This window comes from Cottoperca gobio, unplaced genomic scaffold (assembly GCF_900634415.1).
Source record: "Cottoperca gobio unplaced genomic scaffold, fCotGob3.1 fCotGob3_331arrow_ctg1, whole genome shotgun sequence".
NCBI lineage: Eukaryota > Metazoa > Chordata > Actinopteri > Perciformes > Bovichtidae > Cottoperca > Cottoperca gobio.
In genome coordinates this window covers 8163-28387 of record NW_021166937.1, presented here as the reverse complement: position 1 = coordinate 28387, position 20225 = coordinate 8163, and the positions used below count along the sequence as shown (strand labels likewise).

At 35.8% G+C, this 20225-nt stretch overlaps 1 protein-coding gene across 1 annotated transcript; it reads left to right on the top strand.

Moving 5' to 3' along the window:
* The first annotated feature begins 480 nt into the window (after positions 1 to 480).
* On the top strand, positions 481 to 20012 carry ncf4 (neutrophil cytosolic factor 4). The gene is made up of 6 exons (XM_029427510.1): positions 481 to 722; positions 1333 to 1417; positions 1497 to 1656; positions 16690 to 16760; positions 17559 to 17686; positions 19515 to 20012. The coding sequence occupies exons 1-6, from the start codon at positions 691 to 693 to the stop codon at positions 19864 to 19866; spliced, it is 828 nt and encodes a 275-aa protein (XP_029283370.1). The 5' UTR covers positions 481 to 690; the 3' UTR covers positions 19867 to 20012.
* Positions 20013 to 20225: the final 213 nt, after the last annotated feature.

Genomic DNA, 20225 nt, shown 5'->3' with positions numbered 1-20225 from the left:
ACCCGAACGCTTTCATTTTTAAATCTGCGCCTCAAAACTAATTTACAGGTGATTTTAGTAACATGTTCAGAAAGAAGATATGAAAGTAAAAAACGTATTTGTATCCAATATTTCTCAGCTAATATATCAGCCACTGATGTTGTGTTTAATGCGTCCTGATACTTTATAGATATGCATCTTAGATTATGTCACTTGGTTTGCTAAAAAAGTAAAACATGTAACATTTGTCTAAAAACGTGAATGTTTTATATTTAGTTTGCTTTGTTTGCACTGGAGGTCGACCTACATGTAAGATACCAAAGGAATATAAAGTTTGGTTAAATATGTTTATGTAGGCCGACACGTGATAGGAAATTATTACAAAATATAATATAAAAAGTCCCTTGCAGGCAAAAAATGCCACTCAATTGAGTTTATGTCTAAAAGCGTCACAAACAAAACAGCTTCCGTCTCACGTGCACCCCATCTGAGAACCTGTCCCCGCCCCTGAACGCACCATCCTCTCGTCTTTTTAGGGAACTCTCGCTTCCTGCTGCCGGTTTCCTGACAGTGTTGTGTGCACACAGAGTTCAGTGCAGCCTGCAGTTTGTGAGTCAGTTTTTCTCCGACAAACAGCTCCAGAAAGAGCTTCAGTCCGCACACAAGACACACTTTCTCCGCGTGTCTGCAGCCGAAGCTGAGCGCAACATCATGACGCTGCCGCGGCAGTTAAGAGACGAGAGGTGAGCGAGCGGCTGATGAGACATAATATATATATATATTATGTCATATATCATAATATATACATGCATCGGTGTAACATGTGATATGATGTCAAGTTATTATTATAGCTTTTTGTTTTAGATTCCTGCATCTACAGTAGAACCGGCTGATGAAACTACGATGAAGTTTTGTGGCTGTGAAATGTATTTTTAACATCATGAAACTTCCCCACTTCATTACTCCCATCAACACAATTATTTTTTATATTACAAGTGTTTAAATATGTAAATGAGGCATGATGTAATGTAACTGTTGGTGAGTATAAATCTACACACACAAAGTTACAAACACAAACTCTGATGTTTCCTCTCGTCTGACAGAAGACGGGTTCTGGAAGATAAATAAATCTCTAAATTGACCAGTTCATGAAATAACATCTTTATCTGCAGTGTCTGTTTATTTCACAAGCTTTTTATATTTCATCGTTTTCCTGCCGTTGTAGATTAAATGTGTTCAACATGTATGAGATCAGAACGTTTGCTGATGGACTGTAGTTCTGTTCAGCTGCAGCACCTTCTTAAAGCTTCTGAAGTGTCTTTAATATTCTAACCAGATTATATATTTTGTCAGTGACTTCGATCAGCTGCCTCACAACATCCCAATCAGCGCCACCATTGCAGACGTCGAGGAGAAGAAAGGCTTCATCTACTACTTTGTAAGTTTACAAAAAGCACCATAAACCCTGGATATGAAACAAGTTCTGTCCGTGGTTCACATCTCTGCTTCTCTGCCAGATGTTTGTGATCGAGGTGAAGACTAAAGGAGGGAGCAAGTATCTCATATATCGGAGGTACAGAGAATTCTTCAACTTCCACCTGATCCTGGAGTCCAGATATTCTCCCGAAAACCCAGAGAAGGCCGGCCCCAACACCTGCAGCCTGCCCGCTCTGCCAGGTGAGCCGGCTCACATTTCACATTGTTGAGCGTCTGTCAGGTGCCACAGGATCAAAGCTTCAGAATGTTTTATGTATTTTGGCTGTTTTCAACTCGTACATCTCAAATAAACATATAAATAATAAGTAATTACTTTTAAATATATAAAAAATACATAAAATTATAATTGTGTATATATATATATATATATATATATATATATATATATATATATATATATATATATATATATATATATATAAAATATACTACACTTTTGTTTTACATTATTTTGTACACTTTTGATTAAATGTATACACTGAAAATGAAAGAAAAACTAAATCAAATATAATAAACCCCCTAAAAGTCCCTAACAAAAACCCATAAAGACGTTCGTGTTCATACCTTTTATTTTATTTTATTTTATTTTATATTTGTTAAAACATTTTTTAATCCATTGCACTTTTTTACACTATTCCATAAATTCAATAATTTGTCTGTTTTGTAATAATATTATCATACGGACTCACTGTAGTTTGTCTGGAAGATTCACATTTTTGTTCAGTGTTAACACTGACGTGAGTTTATACATATTATGTTGTCCGGACAACAAAACACATCAGACTGCAGGTTTAACTTTGTGTGTTGCTAGAACAACATCAGGTTCTTGTAAAGAGCAGCTGCTGTTGGAAAACAAATCCGCACAAAGTTACAAAGTGTTCATACCGACAGCAGTCTGCGAGCTCTGCAGCGAGAGCTGAGGCTCCAGTGAAGACAACATGTTCTGTAACGCACCGTGTTAACCAACCAGCAACATGCAAACACCTTCCTGCTGCGAGTGGTGTAATATTAAACTATTGTGGTGTAATATTAAACTACTGTGGTGTAATATTAAACTACTGTGGTGTAATATTAATATTAAACTACTGTGGTGTAATATTAATATTAAACTACTGTGGTGTAATATTAATATTAAACTACTGTGGTGTAATATTAAACTACTGTGGTGTAATGTTAATATTAAACTACTGTGGTGTAATGTTAAACTACTGTGGTGTAATGTTAAACTACTGTGGTGTAATGTTAAACTACTGTGGTGTAATATTAAACTACTGTGGTGTAATATTAAACTACTGTGGTATAATATTAATATTAAACTACTGTGGTGTAATATTAATATTAAACTACTGTGGTGTAATATTAAACTACTGTGGTGTAATGTTAATATTAAACTACTGTGGTGTAATATTAAACTACTGTGGTGTAATGTTAATATTAAACTACTGTGGTGTAATATTAAACTACTGTGGTGTAATGTTTAACTACTGTGGTGTAATGTTAAACTACTGTGGTGTAATATTAAACTACTGTGGTGTAATATTAATATTAAACTATTGTGGTGTAATATTAAACTACTGTGGTGTAATATTAAACTACTGTGGTGTAATATTAATATTAAACTACTGTGGTGTAATATTAATATTAAACTACTGTGGTGTAATATTAAACTACTGTGGTGTAATATTAAACTACTGTGGTGTAATGTTAATATTAAACTACTGTGGTGTAATGTTAAACTACTGTGGTGTAATATTAAACTACTGTGGTGTAATATTAAACTACTGTGGTGTAATATTAATATTAAACTACTGTGGTGTAATATTAAACTACTGTGGTGTAATATTAAACTACTGTGGTGTAATGTTAATATTAAACTACTGTGGTGTAATGTTAAACTACTGTGGTGTAATGTTAATATTAAACTACTGTGGTGTAATATTAAACTACTGTGGTGTAATGTTAATATTAAACTACTGTGGTGTAATATTAAACTACTGTGGTGTAATATTAAACTACTGTGGTGTAATATTAAACTACTGTGGTGTAATGTTAATATTAAACTACTGTGGTGTAATGTTAAACTACTGTGGTGTAATATTAAACTACTGTGGTGTAATATTAATATTAAACTACTGTGGTGTAATATTAATATTAAACTACTGTGGTGTAATATTAAACTACTGTGGTGTAATATTAAACTACTGTGGTGTAATATTAATATTAAACTACTGTGGTGTAATATTAATATTAAACTACTGTGGTGTAATATTAATATTAAACTACTGTGGTGTAATGTTAAACTACTATGTTGTAATATTAAACTACTGTGGTGTAATATTAAACTACTGTGGTGTAATATTAATATTGAACTACTGTGGTGTAATATTAATATTGAACTACCGTGGTGTAATATTAATATTAAACTACCATGGTGTAATATTAAACTACTGTAGTGTAATATTAATATTAAACTACTGTGGTGTAATATTAAACTAATGTGGTGTAATATTAAACTACTGTGGTGTAATATTAATATTAAACTACTGTGGTGTAATATTAATATTAAACTACTGTGGTGTAATATTAAACTACTGTGGTGTAATATTAAACTACTGTGGTGTAATATTAATATTAAACTACTGTGGTGTAATATTAATATTAAACTACTGTGGTGTAATATTAATATTAAACTACTGTGGTGTAATGTTAAACTACTATGTTGTAATATTAAACTACTGTGGTGTAATATTAAACTACTGTGGTGTAATATTAATATTGAACTACTGTGGTGTAATATTAATATTGAACTACCGTGGTGTAATATTAATATTAAACTACCATGGTGTAATATTAAACTACTGTAGTGTAATATTAATATTAAACTACTGTGGTGTAATATTAAACTAATGTGGTGTAATATTAAACTACTGTGGTGTAATATTATGATTAAACTAATGTGGTGTAATGTTAAACCACTGTATATTAAACTACTGTGGTGTAATATTAAACTACTGTGGTGTAATGTTAAACCACTGTATATTAAACTACTGTGGTGTAATATTAAACTACTGTGGTGTAATATTAATATTAAACTACCGTGGTGTAATATTAATATTAAACTACTGTGGTGTAATATTAATATTAAACTACTGTGGTGTAATGTTAAACTACCGTGGTGTAATATTAAACTACTGTGGTGTAATATTAATATTGAACTACTGTGGTGTAATATTAAACTACTGTGGTGTAATATTAATATTAAACTACCGTGGTGTAATATTAATATTAAACTACTGTGGTGTAATGTTAAACTACCGTGGTGTAATATTAAACTACTGTGGTGTAATATTAATATTGAACTACTGTGGTGTAATATTAAACTACTGTGGTGTAATATTAATATTAAACTACTGTGGTGTAATATTAAACTACTGTGGTGTAATATTAACTACTGTGGTGTAATATTAAACTACTGTGGTGTAATATTAATATTAAACTACTGTGGTGTAATATTAAACTACTGTGGTGTAATATTAAACTACTGTGGTGTAATATTAAACTACTGTGGTGTAATGTTAATATTAAACTACTGTGGTGTAATATTAAACTACTGTGGTGTAATGTTAATATTAAACTACTGTGGTGTAATGTTAAACTACTGTGGTGTAATATTAAACTACTGTGGTGTAATATTAATATTAAACTACTGTGGTGTAATATTAATATTAAACTACTGTGGTATAATATTAATATTAAACTACTGTGGTGTAATATTAAACTACTGTGGTGTAATATTAATATTAAACTACTGTGGTGTAATATTAAACTACTGTGGTGTAATATTAATATTAAACTACTGTGGTGTAATATTAATATTAAACTACTGTGGTGTAATATTAATATTAAACTACTGTGGTGTAATGTTAAACTACTATGTTGTAATATTAAACTACTGTGGTGTAATATTAAACTACTGTGGTGTAATATTAAACTACTGTGGTGTAATATTAATATTGAACTACTGTGGTGTAATATTAATATTGAACTACCGTGGTGTAATATTAATATTAAACTACCATGGTGTAATATTAAACTACTGTAGTGTAATATTAATATTAAACTACTGTGGTGTAATATTAAACTATTGTGGTGTAATATTAAACTACTGTGGTGTAATATTATGATTAAACTACTGTGGTGTAATGTTAAACCACTGTATATTAAACTACTGTGGTGTAATATTAAACTACTGTGGTGTAATGTTAAACCACTGTATATTAAACTACTGTGGTGTAATATTAAACTACTGTGGTGTAATATTAATATTAAACTACTGTGGTGTAATATTAATATTAAACTACTGTGGTGTAATGTTAAACTATCGTGGTACTGTGGTGTAATATTAAACTACTGTGGTGTAATATTAAACTACTGTGGTGTAATATTAATATTAAACTACCGTGGTGTAATATTAATATTAAACTACTGTGGTGTAATGTTAAACTACCGTGGTGTAATATTAAACTACTGTGGTGTAATATTAATATTGAACTACTGTGGTGTAATATTAAACTACTGTGGTGTAATATTAATATTAAACTACTGTGGTGTAATATTAATATTAAACTACTGTGGTGTAATGTTAAACTACTATGTTGTAATATTAAACTACTGTGGTGTAATATTAAACTACTGTGGTGTAATATTAAACTACTGTGGTGTAATATTAATATTGAACTACTGTGGTGTAATATTAATATTGAACTACTATGGTGTAATATTAATATTGAACTACCGTGGTGTAATATTAATATTAAACTACCATGGTGTAATATTAAACTACCATGGTGTAATATTAAACTACTGTAGTGTAATATTAATATTAAACTACTGTGGTGTAATATTAAACTACTGTGGTGTAATATCAAACTACTGTGGTGTAATGTTAATATTAAACTACTGTGGTGTAATATTAAACTACTGTGGTGTAATGTTAATATTAAACTACTGTGGTGTAATATTAAACTACTGTGGTGTAAAATTAAACTACTGTGGTGTAATATTAAACTACTGTGGTGTAATATTAAACTACTGTGGTGTAATGTTAAACCACTGTATATTAAACTACTGTGGTGTAATATTAAACTACTGTGGTGTAATATTAATATTAAACTACCGTGGTGTAATATTAATATTAAACTACTGTGGTGTAATGTTAAACTACCGTGGTGTAATATTAAACTACTGTGGTGTAATATTAATATTGAACTACTGTAGTGTAATATTAAACTACTGTGGTGTAATATTAATATTAAACTACTGTGGTGTAATATTAAACTACTGTGGTGTAATATTAAACTACTGTGGTGTAATATTAATATTAAACTATTGTGGTGTAATATTAATATTAAACTACTGTGGTGTAATGTTAAACTACCGTGGTGTAATATTAAACTACTGTGGTGTAATATTAATATTGAACTACTGTGGTGTAATATTAAACTACTGTGGTGTAATATTAATATTAAACTACTGTGGTGTAATATTAAACTACTGTGGTGTAATATTAACTACTGTGGTGTAATATTAAACTACTGTGGTGTAATATTAATATTAAACTACTGTGGTGTAATATTAAACTACTGTGGTGTAATATTAAACTACTGTGGTGTAATGTTAAACTACTGTATATTAATATTAAACTACTGTGGTGTAATATTAAACTACTGTGGTGTAATATTAAACTACTGTGGTGTAATGTTAAACCACTGTATATTAATATTAAACTACTGTGGTGTAATATTAAACTACTGTGGTGTAATGTTAAACCACTGTATATTAATATTAAACTACTGTGGTGTAATATTAATATTAAACTACTGTGGTGTAATATTAAACTACTGTGGTGTAATATTAATATTAAACTACTGTGGTGTAATATTAAACTACTGTGGTGTAATATTAATATTAAACTACTGTGGTGTAATATTAAACTACTGTGGTGTAATATTAAACTACTGTGGTGTAATATTAATATTAAACTACTGTGGTGTAATATTAATATTAAACTACTGTGGTGTAATATTAATATTAAACTACTGTGGTGTAATGTTAAACTACTATGTTGTAATATTAAACTACTGTGGTGTAATATTAAACTACTGTGGTGTAATATTAAACTACTGTGGTGTAATATTAATATTGAACTACTGTGGTGTAATATTAATATTGAACTACTGTGGTGTAATATTAATATTGAACTACCGTGGTGTAATATTAATATTAAACTACCATGGTGTAATATTAAACTACCATGGTGTAATATTAAACTACTGTAGTGTAATATTAATATTAAACTACTGTGGTGTAATATTAAACTAATGTGGTGTAATATTAAACTACTGTGGTGTAATATTATGATTAAACTACTGTGGTGTAATATTAAACTACTGTGGTGTAATGTTAAACCACTGTATATTAAACTACTGTGGTGTAATATTAAACTACTGTGGTGTAATATTAATATTAAACTACTGTGGTGTAATATTAAACTACTGTGGTGTAATGTTAAACCACTGTATATTAAACTACTGTGGTGTAATATTAAACTACTGTGGTGTAATATTAATATTAAACTACTGTGGTGTAATGTTAAACTACCGTGGTGTAATATTAAACTACTGTGGTGTAATATTAATATTGAACTACTGTGGTGTAATATTAAACTACTGTGGTGTAATATTAATATTAAACTACCGTGGTGTAATATTAAACTACTGTGGTGTAATATTAATATTAAACTACTGTGGTGTAATGTTAAACTACCGTGGTGTAATATTAAACTACTGTGGTGTAATATTAATATTGAACTACTGTGGTGTAATATTAAACTACTGTGGTGTAATATTAATATTAAACTACCGTGGTGTAATATTAATATTAAACTACTGTGGTGTAATGTTAAACTACCGTGGTGTAATATTAAACTACTGTGGTGTAATATTAATATTGAACTACTGTGGTGTAATATTAAATTACTGTGGTGTAATATTAATATTAAACTACTGTGGTGTAATATTAAACTACTGTGGTGTAATATTAACTACTGTGGTGTAATATTAATATTAAACTACTGTGGTGTAATATTAAACTACTGTGGTGTAATATTAAACTACTGTGGTGTAATATTAAACTACTGTGGTGTAATGTTAATATTAAACTACTGTGGTGTAATATTAAACTACTGTGGTGTAATATTAATATTAAACTACTGTGGTGTAATATTAATATTAAACTACTGTGGTGTAATATTAATATTAAACTACTGTGGTGTAATATTAATATTAAACTACTGTGGTGTAATATTAAACTACTGTGGTGTAATATTAATATTAAACTACTGTGGTGTAATATTAAACTACTGTGGTGTAATATTAATATTAAACTACTGTGGTGTAATATTAAACTACTGTGGTGTAATATTAATATTAAACTACTGTGGTGTAATATTAAACTACTGTGGTGTAATATTAATATTAAACTACTGTGGTGTAATATTAATATTAAACTACTGTGGTGTAATGTTAAACTACTATGTTGTAATATTAAACTACTGTGGTGTAATATTAAACTACTGTGGTGTAATATTAATATTGAACTACTGTGGTGTAATATTAATATTGAATTACCGTGGTGTAATATTAATATTAAACTACCATGGTGTAATATTAAACTACTGTAGTGTAATATTAAACTAATGTGGTGTAATATTAAACTACTGTGGTGTAATATTATGATTAAACTACTGTGGTGTAATGTTAAACCACTGTATATTAAACTACTGTGGTGTAATATTAAACTACTGTGGTGTAATGTTAAACCACTGTATATTAAACTACTGTGGTGTAATATTAAACTACTGTGGTGTAATATTAATATTAAACTACCGTGGTGTAATATTAATATTAAACTACTGTGGTGTAATATTAATATTAAACTACTGTGGTGTAATGTTAAACTATCGTGGTGTAATATTAAACTACTGTGGTGTAATATTAATATTGAACTACTGTGGTGTAATATTAAACTACTGTGGTGTAATATTAATATTAAACTTCCGTGGTGTAATATTAATATTAAACTACTGTGGTGTAATGTTAAACTACCGTGGTGTAATATTAAACTACTGTGGTGTAATATTAATATTGAACTACTGTGGTGTAATATTAAACTACTGTGGTGTAATATTAATATTAAACTACTGTGGTGTAATATTAACTACTGTGGTGTAATATTAACTACTGTGGTGTAATATTAAACTACTGTGGTGTAATATTAATATTAAACTACTGTGGTGTAATATTAAACTACTGTGGTGTAATATTGGTGTAATATTAAACTACTGTGGTGTAATATTAAACTACTGTGGTGTAATATTAAACTACTGTGGTGTAATGTTAAACTACTGTATATTAATATTAAACTACTGTGGTGTAATGTTAAACCACTGTATATTAATATTAAACTACTGTGGTGTAATATTAAACTACTGTGGTGTAATGTTAAACCACTGTATATTAATATTAAACTACTGTGGTGTAATATTAATATTAAACTACTGTGGTGTAATATTAATATTAAACTACTGTGGTGTAATATTAATATTAAACTACTGTGGTGTAATATTAATATTAAACTACTGTGGTGTAATATTAAACTACTGTGGTGTAATATTAAACTACTGTGGTGTAATAGTAATATTGAACTACTGTGGTGTAATGTTAAACTACCGTGGTGTAATATGAAACTACTGTGGTGTAATAGTAATATTGAACTACTGTGGTGTAATATTAAACTACTGTGGTGTAACATAAATATTAAACTACTGTGGTGTAACATAAATATTAAACTACTGTGGTGTAATATTAATATTAAACTACTGTGATGTAATGTTAAACCACTGTATATTAATATTGAACTACTGTGGTGTAATATTAAACTACTGTGGTGTAATATTAATATTAAACTACTGTGGTGTAATATTAAACTACTGTGGTATAATATTAATATTAAACTACTGTGGTGTAATGTTAAACTACTGTGGTGTAATGTTAAACTACTGTGATGTAATGTTAAACCACTGTATATTAATATTGAACTACTGTGGTGTAATATTAAACTACTGTGGTGTAATATTAAACTACTGTGGTGTAATATAAAATGAATATGAGAGGAAATCATGTCCGGTGTAACTTCCAAACAAAAGTCAGTGTGAAGTAATGAAGCAGTGTAATGTTGAAGAACATGGGGTTTGTTGTTTTAGTTGGATGTTACTGGTATATAAAACTATATAAAGTACTAATGTCTGTCATCATGACATCCCTAATAATAGAGGATGGTCTGCATTTGGTTAATTTTGAGCCCAGGTAATTTTTACAAAGTAATCAAAGTCATTTTTGATTTCTTTAAGGCTCCGTGTTTTATAATCCCTCCTGCCTCCTAGAAGAGTTTATTAAAATATGAGCAGCAGAGCAGCGTGGGGCTGATCCCGGTGCGACTGTTTCTAACACCTCAGGTTCACGGCCATAACGTTTCACTTATTATTCAACTCTCTTCTGCTCTAATGACTTTCAGCTCCAGCTGTTGTTAGAGGAGATGCTTCTGAGAGGAAGCACCTGCAGCCGCCACAATCAAACACACACTTTAAATTATACTGAAGACTGTTTGATGTCAGAAGCCTGCAAATATACAACCAGAATCCAGTATCAATTTTTTTTTATATGATTATTACAGTAATTATACAACAGCGTGTGTGTGTGTGGTGCAGAGAGATGTAGAGGTGAAGAGATGTTGAGGTACAGAGAGATGCGGAGAGATGTAGAGGTACAGAGAGATGCAGAGAGATGTAGAGGTACAGAGAGGAACTATTTTCTTTCTACCGCATCACGTTTCAGAAACGAAGAATAATAATGATTTTCATTGTGAGACTCTGGGAGCAGAGGATATTATTACTGCTGTAGTACTTTATCCTCCAGTTACATTTATATAGTGACCTGTTTCATCTTCATGGTGCACCAGGAGGGGGAGGGGGATGAAGAGGGGGGGGGGCGTCTGGAGCTCTGCCATTAAAATATCTCCCCCCCCCCCCCCCCCCTTCATGCTCACTGTTTGTGTGTCAGACGGGGTAAAGGTACACATGAGTCTTATTCTTGGCACTTCTTTTAACCGTGTGTGTTGTGTGTTGTGTGTGTCTCAGCCAGAGAGTTTGAGCTGTTGTAGAAATGCATTTCAAAGTCGAGGTCATCGGAAGGTGTAACATAACTGTTGAGGGTCGACCTGCAGACTCCACCACCTCCGTGTTATTCACACAGAAGATGAACATCAGTCAGCGATGAAGCATGAGGCTGTTCATGCTCCACTCTGACATGTGCTGCCTGTTTTATAGCTTTTTATTCGTAGTAACCTACTACAGATGTTCGGGGGGGGGGGGGGGGGGTGAATCGATCCATTTCAGAATAGTTTCACAGCTTCCAGAAACTGATTATAAAAAGCTTTTCTTTATTGCTGCTGATGGACTTCATCATGCACACCCAGTCAACGTTGTCAAAAGTTATTGCTTTACACAAAATAACTGTAAAACTGTTATTTTGTGCACAATTATTTTATAGTTTGTGAGCCTCAGCTGATCCCTTTTATTAATAGTAAGAAATACTAACAAGAGTTTATTTGTGCAGGTTTGCATTTATAAGTGTTGGTCAGCATTATTGCTCTCAGTTGATGAGACCTCTTGAAATATAAAATATATACATATATGTATTCTCTCTTTACTCTGCTGTCCTGCATCATCAGCTCTGAATCACTTTCCTATCGAATCCTGAGAAACTGATGTATTTTATATTTATGGCAACAACAATTAACACAAACCCACCAAACTGAGGTAATTGTGACTTAAAGTCTTTATATAATTTCTCACTTTCTATTTTGAAAAGAGAGGGGGGGGGGGGGGCGTTTTGGGGGGCATCGGTTTGGTCAAATTGAAACTCCTGGTTAATGAAAATGAATCACAGTTTTGTTCTTTTTCTCTCTTTAATAGAATCCATGTTTTTAGTAGTTTACAATAAATACGTAAATATTTATTAAATATATATATATATATATATATATTATATTATATATATATATATATATATATTATATAAATTTATATATATTTATATATATATATTATATAAATTTATATAAATTTATATTTATATATATATATATATATATATATATATATATATATATATATATATATATATATATATATATATATATATATATAAATATAAATAAAGAAAATATCATTCAAAATGTATATTAGAAATTCAATTATAACAAAATATAAAACAATAAAAGCCACATATTGGCAACACATGGTTCAAACACAAACCAACAAAATACTACAATATTTAACCTTTTTAGACTCTTGATCTCTGAAACATTATCTTTGTGACATCTTAACATCTAAACCTTTAATGCAGGTGTGGGGAACCTCCGGCCTCCGGGCCGTATACGGCCCACGAGACCATTTAATCCGGCCCTCGAGTTAATTCGTAAAACGCACGCAAAAAAAATCCACTAGCAAAAGAAAGTAGACGGCAATATTTTAAATGGGGGACTGACTGTTTTTCCTGGCCAAGGTCAGGGTCCTTGAACACAACACGAGCGGAACGTGTCATCACGTGGTCACGTCATGTCAAAAAACTTCAATATTAAACGAGACTTTGACTTCAGTGAACGCAGCGTGGCGAGTGTAAAACAGAAAGCTGGATGCGGAATGTCGCACTTTCCAGGAGAAATGGACGAACGATTATTTATTTGTGGAAGTAAAAGGCCAGTGTGTCTAGTTTGTGCGGTGATGAAAAATAATCTCGAGCGTCATTACTGCACGAAACATGTCAAACTGCATGAGCTGAGAGGACGAGTGTTTGGATAAAGTTAACGCTCTTCGGCGGAGTTTGGCCCAACGAGCAGCTCTCTGCAGAGCGGAACATACAAACATGGACAGATAGAGAGGTAGACCCCCACACCAAGAACACACTGTTCCACCACTGCTGTGCAGTTATCACTGCCATGTGCAATACTCACTTTATTTACATCACTTGGTACTTATATTATGTTTTATTCTATTGAATTATTGTTTTCTGCCTTTTTACTTCATATGTTCTTCTGCTGTGACGAGATAAATGTCCTCGTTGTGGGACTAATAAAGGATTTATAATAAAACAAAGATACAGGATACAAAAGTTGCTTTTAGCATAAAAGAAAAGTGAAATGAACGGTCTGTGTCTTAAAACAACGTGCAGAAGTTATGAGTTCAATAATTAATACACCCCCCATCGCACAGAACTCCGACAGCACCCCCCATCGCACAGAACTCCGACAGCACCCCCATCGCACAGAACTCCGACAGCACCCCCATCGCACAGAACTCCGACAGCACCCCCCCTCGCACATAACTACGACAACCCCCCCATCGCACAGAACTCCTACAACACCCCCCATCGCACAGATCTCCGACAGCACCACCCCTTGTACAGAACTCCTACAGCACCACCCCTCGTACAGAACTCCTACAGCACCCCCCATCGCACAGATCTCCGACAGCACCACCCCTCGTACAGAACTCCTACAGCACCACCCCTCGTATAGAACTCTGACAGCACCCCCCATCGCACAGAACTCCGACAGCACCACCCCTCGTATAGAACTCCGACAGCACCCCCCATCGCACACAACTCCGACAGCACCACCCCTCGTACAGAACTCCTACAGCACCCCCCATCGCACACAACTCCGACAGCACCACCCCTCGTACAGAACTCCTACAGCACCACCCCTCGTACAGAACTCCGACAACACCCCCCATCGCACATAACTCCGACAACACCCCCCATCGCACAGAACTCCGACAGCATCCCCCATCGCACATAACTCCGACAGCACCCCCCATCGCACAGAACTCCGACGGCACCCCCCCTCATACAGAACTCCAACAGCACCACCCATCGCACAGAACTCCGACAGCACCCCCCCTCGTTTGAATAAAATATAGGGGGTCCCTGCTCCATGCTACACCAGTTTGGGCGTCCTTGGCCTGAAAAACGTTTAAGACCCCTGCTTTAACGTGTGAACAACAACATGGATCCATCTTTGTCTTCAGAGCAGAATCAACAGTTTAACTGCAGCAGAGCAGCAATGGAGAATAAATACAAATAATTACTTTCCTTTTATTGCCAGTGGTATTGTTTCAGTGGTTAAATATGACTACCAGAAATAATAATTACATGTAATTATTAACATTAACACTTACTCTTTCATACTTATACATGTTGTTATATGAATGTTTTTATAAATGTTACTCAAATTAAAACATGATGGCTGCTGCCAATCATACCATCTACAGTGAATGTTAACATCCTGCACATCCTGTACATCCTGCGCATCCTGCACATCCTGCACATCCTTCACATCCTGCACATCCTGCACATCCTGCACATCCTGCACATCCTGTAAATCCTGTACATCCTGCACATTCTGTACATCCTTCACATCCTGCACATCCTGCACATCCTGTACATCCTGCACATCCTGCACATCCTGCACATCCTGCACATCCTGTAAATCCTGTACATCCTTCACATCCTTCACATCCTTCACATCCTGCACATCCTGCACATCCTGCACATCCTGTAAATCCTGTACATCCTGCACATCCTGCACATCCTGCACATCCTTCACATCCTTCACATCCTACACATCCTGCACATCCTGCACATCCTGCACATCCTGCACATCCTGTACATCCTTCACATCCTTCACATCCTTCACATCCTTCACATCCTTCACATCCTTCACATCCTGCACATCCTGCACATCCTGCACATTCTGCACATCCTGCACATCCTGCACATCCTTCACATCCTTCACATCCTTCACATCCTGCACATCCTGTACATCCTGTACATCCTGCACATCCTGCACATTCTGCACATTCTGCACATTCTGCACATCCTGCACATCCTGCACATCCTGCACATCCTGCACATCCTTCACATCCTGCACATCCTTCACATCCTTCACATTCTGTACATCCTTCACATCCTGCACATCCTGCACATCCTGCACATCCTGCACATCCTTCACATCCTGCACATCCTTCACATCCTGCACATCCTTCACATCCTTCACATTCTGTACATCCTTCACATCCTGCACATCCTGCACATCCTGCACATCCTTCACATCCTGCACATCCTTCACATCCTGCACATTCTGTACATCCTTCACATCCTTCACATCCTGCACATCCTGCACATCCTTCACATCCTTCACATTCTGTACATCCTTCACATCCTGCACATCCTGCACATCCTTCACATGCTTCACATCCTTCACATCCTGCACATTCTGCACATCCTTCACATCCTTCACATCCTTCACATCCTGCACATCCTGCACATCCTGTACATCCTGCACATCCTGTACATCCTGCACATCCTGCATATCCTGCACATCCTGCACATCCTTCACATCCTTCACATCCTGCACATCCTGCACATCCTGCACATCCTGCACATCCTTCACATCCTGCACATCCTTCACATCCTGCACATTCTGTACATCCTTCACATCCTTCACATCCTGCACATCCTGCACATCCTTCACATCCTTCACATTCTGTACATCCTTCACATCCTGCACATCCTGCACATCCTTCACATGCTTCACATCCTTCACATCCTGCACATTCTGCACATCCTTCACATCCTTCACATCCTTCACATCCTGCACATCCTGCACATCCTGTACATCCTGCACATCCTGTACATCCTGCACATCCTGCATATCCTGCACATCCTGCACATCCTTCACATCCTTCACATCCTGCACATCCTGCACATCCTGCACATCCTGCACATCCTTCACATCCTGCACATCCTGCACATTCTGTACATCCTTCACATCCTGCACATCCTGCACATTCTGTACATCCTTCACATCCTTCACACCCTTCACATCCTTCACATCCTTCACATCCTTCACATCCTGCACGCTCCCGTCTATAAATACCAGTTTACAGCATGTGCGGGAAAGCGTGTAGGCTGTGATTCTACATGTGACCTCTGGTGGTTTAACTCCTGCTCCTCTTCACATGTTTCTCTGTAGGAAAAGTCTTCATCGGCAACAAGAGGGAGATCGCAGAGAGCAGAATCCCTGAACTCAACACGTACATGAAGGTAATCTCCTTTAATCACATGCACAGTGCAGACTTTACAAAGGAGAGAGTTGTTGGCATAACGCTACGACTCGGTGGGCAGAGCTGTAGGTGGAGGAGCACGGATACGTCAGCTGTTTGCAGATGGAGCTCTACATTGTAGGCGTAGCTGCTCCTCTGTGCCCACATCACGTCTCACTGACTGTAGTTCGGGGACTTTTGACATGTTTCAGTGTTGCTCCATCGCTAAAAACACGATCAGGTTCTCGTTCTCCCACTCGCTCACTTCTCTGTTCTGCTTTACTCTTTTTTTTTTTTATTTTTTTTACCTCAACCTACTCAACCTTCTCAGTTTGCTGCACTAACTCTCTCGCCTTCACTTGTAATCTTTCTCACTTCATCTGCTCTCTTTTCATCCACTTCTCCCACCATCCCACCCCTCCTTAGACCCCCCCTCTCCTGAGACCCCCCCCTCTCCTTACATCTCCCCTCTCCTTACATCTCCCCTCCTCTCGCCGACTTCTCTAACTATCCGCCCTGATTGCCCTCTTTTTACATCCCTCCTCAATAACTCTCATCTCTGTCTTCCACATCTTACCGTCAGCTTTCTCTCTCTCTCTCTCTCTCTCTCTCTCTCTCTCTCTCTCTCTCTCTCTCTCTCTCTCTCTCTCTCTCTCTCTCTCTCTCTCTCTCTCTCTCTCTCTCTCATTCATATATTTATATATATTCTCTCTCTCTCTCTCTCTCATTCATATATTTATATATATTCTCTCTCTCTCATATTCTCCCTCTCCTCTTCTCCCCCCCCTCTCTCTCCCAGAGGCTGCTGGGTCTGCCAACATGGTTGTTGTTCGACGAGGCTCTCCGTATGTTTTTCTACCAGACGGACCAGGACAGCCAGCACCAGCCACGAGCCCTGAGGCGTCTCCGCCCACCGACGCGCAAAGTGTAAGCCCCCCTCCCCCTCCCCCTCCCCCCCCACACACACACACACACACACACAATGCTAACAGAGTGACTGGTAGTGATGCTAAACAGCTAGCGGAGCCCCTTCAGCATGTAATCTTCACTACCTGTTCTCCTGCGTGAGACTCTTTGACTCGTTATCGGGCTTCAGATCCGGAGACGCTCACTTTGTACGACGTGTTTGAAATGTGCCAGAAGCAGTTAATGATGAAGTGATGAAATGATGAAGTGGATTATATTCAGGGTTTCTTTGTGCCCTAAATTGATTTACATAAATGTGTTTGTGAATGAGAAACCTGCAGCCTGTGTGAGGCTGTGATCAGTCTGGTGCCATCAGGCTGTTGAAGAGTTTATCACTTGAAATAATGTTTTGAAATGAAACTGCAGAGTTCAGGTGTTTGGGGATGAGAGGAACAAGAGGAACAGGATGGAAGATACTTTGAAACGCTTCGACTATTAAATTCATATTTCTAATTAAGCTATTCGTAGGTACTATGTGTAGAAACGGGAAGTGGAAAAAAAGAGAACTTTGCCAGCTGAACATCCAGCAGCTTCACTACAGAACTCTCATCTAGATGAGTGATTAGGTCTGAATATTGACTGATGGAGTCATCAGGATTCAAGAATACAGCCAGTGTTTACTTCAGAACCTACATCACTACACATCCACATCCAAGAGTCTGAGGGGAAGAGCCCTGAGAGTGTTTCTCAAGTGTTGTTAAGAGACCAGATTGTTGAATGAACCCCTGATTGTCTGGTTATTGGGCTTCATTCTGAGGGGAAATGTACATTACAAACGCATATACACACTTAAACACATATCTCAGTTAAGTGACAAACACCTAAAGTTTATCTCACAAGGGGAAAGTTCTATTGCTTCATAAATGATGCAGTTATGTGGCGAAGGATCAACATACATTTTGGGAAACATTGAAAAACGCCACAGAGACATGTGACCTTTTTACTTCCTCATTCACAACGGCTGTTGAGGCTTCTGATTGGCTCACGTCCCTGTGGTCAGATTACAGCAGCAGGAGATGTGGTAATGTGGTGAACAGGGACTCTCAACAGGAAATGATGCAAAGCTGGACTCTGTGTGTGTGTGTGTGTGTGTGTGTGTGTGTGTGTGTGTGTGTGTGTGTGTGTGTGTGTGTGTGTGTGTGTGTGTGTGTGTGTGTGTGTGTGTGTGTGTGTGTGTGTGTGTGTGTGTGTGTCGTTTCCTCTTTCCAATGTCGTCACATATTTAAATGTCCTCATTGTCTTCGGCACCAGATTAAATAAAATACTTCCAATAGTTTCCTGCACCGTTGAGCTGCTGCCTGTGTGTTCTGTATATATTGAGTTTTATTTTCAGGTCCACTGACTTGATGTTCCAATATATAAAACGCTTTAACACATTATCACACACAATAACACAGTATACTGTAAGATAAACTTCAGCCCATCATCAAACCTTGTTTGTTATAACCTTTGCATAGTCCATGTATATTATATATAGTATTAATAAATGTCTTGTTCTGAAACGGAAGCCGTGTGTTTCAGGCTGCACAGAATACTGGTCTCACGCTGAAGCTGCGTCTCTTTGATCACATTAAATACTTAAACCTTCAGTCGACTGAAACTTTGACTGAATGTGATAAACGAGGTCATCTGACACACGACTGAGAGGGAATCAAATAACAACATAATCGACACTAAATTAAAGGGAAACATTAGCTCCCATCAGCTGTAATGCATGTGTGATCCATTTGCAGCGTTGCTGTTGACTTCTATCTGTCGTCTTATTTCTCTCGTCTCTTTTGTCTTTCAGGAAGACAGTCAAACCAAAGATGGACCTCTTCTCCTCCCCCAGGGCCGAGGTATGTGTAGTTGTTGTTGCTTTGGTTACAATCTCCATAGCCACCCACAGAGAAACAACTTTTATAGTCAAACGACCACGCAGAATGCACTGCATCACCCCGAGAAACACACACACACACACACACACACACACACACACACACAGTCCTGCCCGCAGTACATCATTACGTTGTGAGACAACTAAAGTAGAAACATCTGATCTCGTCCTGCATCATACGAGGCTTCACAAGACGCACGATGTCAAGTCAGGCTCTGGAACTCAAACACGTCGTGCTTCAACTTCTTGCTTCTTTGTTGCTTGAAACAAAAGGAAAACATTTCCCACAAATAATCTATGAGAGAAGTCGTCATTTACTCTGTATGTCTTTCACACGCAGCGATCACAATCACTCTAGATCAGAAGTCAAAGCAGCCGCTCGTCATCGTGTATGTTGTGTACTGAAAGGACGACGTTGACCTAAAGCAGCACTTTGTCATCTACTGAAAGTCACTGTATTCATTCATATTACAACATATAGTCAATCATCAATATCAATAGTATCCTGCATGTATCGACTGATGACTGAGAGATGTTGCGCCACACTTTCTCCTCCCTCCGCCTGTGACCTCATCAAAAATTCTCCCTTCACTCCCCTTTTAATTTCTATATCCATCTCCCCTT